A 2,831-nucleotide genomic window follows, 5' to 3' on the forward strand; every position below is an offset into this window, starting at 1 on the left:
GGTTTTTGGGTCACCTGTCGTTGTATTTGTGCGCGTTTTCGTCTCAAGCATCGAGCATCAATCTTTGTATTTGTATCTAGCTTGACATTTTTGGTTTGCGAGTGTCTGTTGTTGTATCTATGGTCGTCGTGCATTATCTGACGTTTTTCATCGCATCTATTGTCGTGGTCTATTATCTAACGTTGTTGATGTAATCTAGACCATTCGCGTGCACAGCTTGATGTTAATATCAGGTGACAGATTATGTCCCTCCCCGAAATGACCTTGCTCCGTAAGGTAATATATTCTAGTCTGCACACCACCCCTTGAAGTAAAGAAACCCTCAACCTCCAGATGCGAGTACTGACCATCAAACCACAAACGTCCAGGCACCGTCCAAAACTCGACTACAGGCATGTTGCAACAGCCCAAGAGCCAAATCACCCCCAAAAATCGCTGAATCTTTTTCTTCTACATACTTCTCATGGTTCTTATGTTTGAACGCGACACCTATTATCAGAAACTCGGCGCCTCATGTTACTACGTTATTGAAACCCTACATACCACCCACCTGCACCGCTACGATGTATTCACGGACGACCTACGACAGAAAGCATCACCCACTTTTGCCATATCTTAGTGGCAGCCAGGTGTGAGCAATATCTCTTTTCACAACTCACGGAAAGCGACAACGCTGTTTAATGGTCTCCCACATACTGGAAGTCCTCAGAATAGAGATGCTGTTATCCGTGGTCGTTGTTCGCGAAGAGTGAAGCAGGTGCTGACCGGTCTAAAGTCGATACTCCTGTCGTATGGCCTGCATCAGGTCATTTCAGTTCAGGAATCGTGTATTTGCCTGCGAGGTTCACTGGATATGTTTGGATCCGACCTTCCTCAGCAACACACCAATGCCTGCAGGTTTTGCAACTATTTGCTTCCATCTACAATTTGTCGCCTTGACTTTGGACTCACGTGAAGGACTCCATTGCAGTGATGTGGAAAGAAGCAACTGGGTTTAGCGGATTGACCATCCGCAATGTATGTGCTCCCCAACTTTCGTTTTGATCACCCTTTTCAGAAATTCGAGATCGCTATCCTGGTATGAGCCAGTGAGTGAATGTATAAGGCCGATGTTGAACTACCACAACTTGGCTGGTGTGATATGTAGAGCCTCAGGCCTAGAGTAACGTACGTACCATTGTGCAGTGAACTGTAATAGTTTGCCAGTGGGGTGGACGGTGCTACGGAATGCGCTGGAGCACATGTAGCACTTTGTAGCAAGTTATGCTTCCTTGACAATTCGAGAAATTAGTTTTGTGTAGACTCGAATTTCTCCCAGCCACTTAGGACCTATTTAGGACTGATAATTACCCTAAAATTTTCACACGAGGAATGTCGGCGTTGTCACAATTAGCTGTGTGGTATTGTGTGGTATTGTTTGTATCCATGAATTTGTGCTTGATGTTCAACTTAGTTCTTCCAACCTGTGTGGACTTCTAACACATCATCACGTACATCTCTCCATGTGTACACCTCCCTAGGTGTCCTCGAATCATCCGCACATATGCAGGTGTGTTGCATTGATTATTCGAGGTATCAAATGCCCTTGTGTCTGCCTGCATGTGGTACAGGGGAATATCTCACTACCTACACCCTAAAGTAAAAGGTGAAGCGATGACCAAACCCTCTATTTTCCTCCGTTTTGACACATTATTTGCAGAAGTACTAAAGAGCCCGAAGAAAGCGTCAAGTAATAAAGATACAGCTGGCCACTGCTACTCGAGTCAAGAATAATGATATAGTGGGGGTATTTTGTGCTAATCTTTCATGGTCTATAACGGACACTGCCCGGTGTCTCGCCGCCTCTCCATTCCATATTGCCCAACAGCCTGCGAAGTTTCGCAGGACGGCTACTCGATGACCTGGTTGTGTGAGCATGGTTTCTTTTCTCATTTACTTTTTGTGTATTTGTGCCCGTCACAGCGTCGCCATAATATGTGGATTCTAGGAGGTGGGGGGAAATTGTGCCAGAAGAGCAAGGGGGTGGGGGCAGGTCTGACACGGATGGCATAGTTGTTATCTTGATCAGTTGGGAGCCATGCAGATTTCCACTGACATGCCCCACATGTCATCTGAATTGTTCTCCATCTGGGACGCCGTGATGCTGTCTGTCATTAAGGAATCGCAGCCTTCATTTGGACATGCTGTGAACTTGCACCCGAATGCACGATATGTGCTATGTTTCGCCACCTCTCTACTTTCTACAGTGCGTTTCCCACCCATATAACAAGCATATACCACAATGACTGTAGTATGCTCCAGCACATCCGGATTGGCGACAAGCAAATCACAAAGGGACTTCCACACGTCTGTGCAGCCAAAACCGCAGCTCCACGAATGAATGCTAGCACTGTGGGTCCCACAAACCCAGGGAGGGTGGAGGATCCCCCAAATCCGATAACAAAGTCAAAGAGGTCCCTGAAACAGATTTCAGTGGAGTGCATTAGATGAGGAATAGATAGCCTCACGACTCCACCATTGCCAGCACTTCCTCAAACTCGGTTTTGACCTGCATTGCAGGACCATGGGTCACAAGAAAAAGTCCCCGTCGACCGCCCCTCGCCTTGGGTGTGGTGTTGTACCAGGGGGTTCCTCCATTGACGGTGGTCTCCACAGTCTCATCCTCCCTTGCAGACAACGAGGCAGCCTTCATCGCTGTCATGAGTGGGTTACCCATGTAGGTGTGTAATCTCAGAGATTGTATGTTTGTTGGGCTTTGTTGTCCCACTGGTATGTGGCAAGATACCGGTATAGTCTGAGTGGGTGTCCATGATGACAAATTGTTGCTGGGT

General features: G+C 47.1%; 1 protein-coding gene across 1 annotated transcript; it reads right to left on the reverse strand.

The window, feature by feature from the left end:
* Positions 1 to 705: 705 nt before the first annotated feature.
* On the reverse strand, positions 706 to 2,716 carry EDB93DRAFT_1110171 (uncharacterized protein; the record flags this gene model as incomplete). The annotated part of the gene is made up of 9 exons (XM_041448026.1): positions 706 to 796; positions 952 to 1,070; positions 1,172 to 1,232; positions 1,351 to 1,455; positions 1,495 to 1,595; positions 1,823 to 1,901; positions 2,096 to 2,240; positions 2,339 to 2,457; positions 2,508 to 2,716. 9 exons carry the CDS (start codon positions 2,714 to 2,716, stop codon positions 706 to 708), a joined length of 1,029 nt encoding a protein of 342 aa, XP_041300631.1.
* Between the last annotated feature and the right edge of the window lie 115 nt (positions 2,717 to 2,831).

The sequence above is a fragment of the Suillus bovinus genome (assembly GCF_016758785.1).
Source record: "Suillus bovinus strain UH-Sbo-P2 chromosome Unknown EDB93scaffold_273, whole genome shotgun sequence".
Classification (NCBI taxonomy): domain Eukaryota; kingdom Fungi; phylum Basidiomycota; class Agaricomycetes; order Boletales; family Suillaceae; genus Suillus; species Suillus bovinus.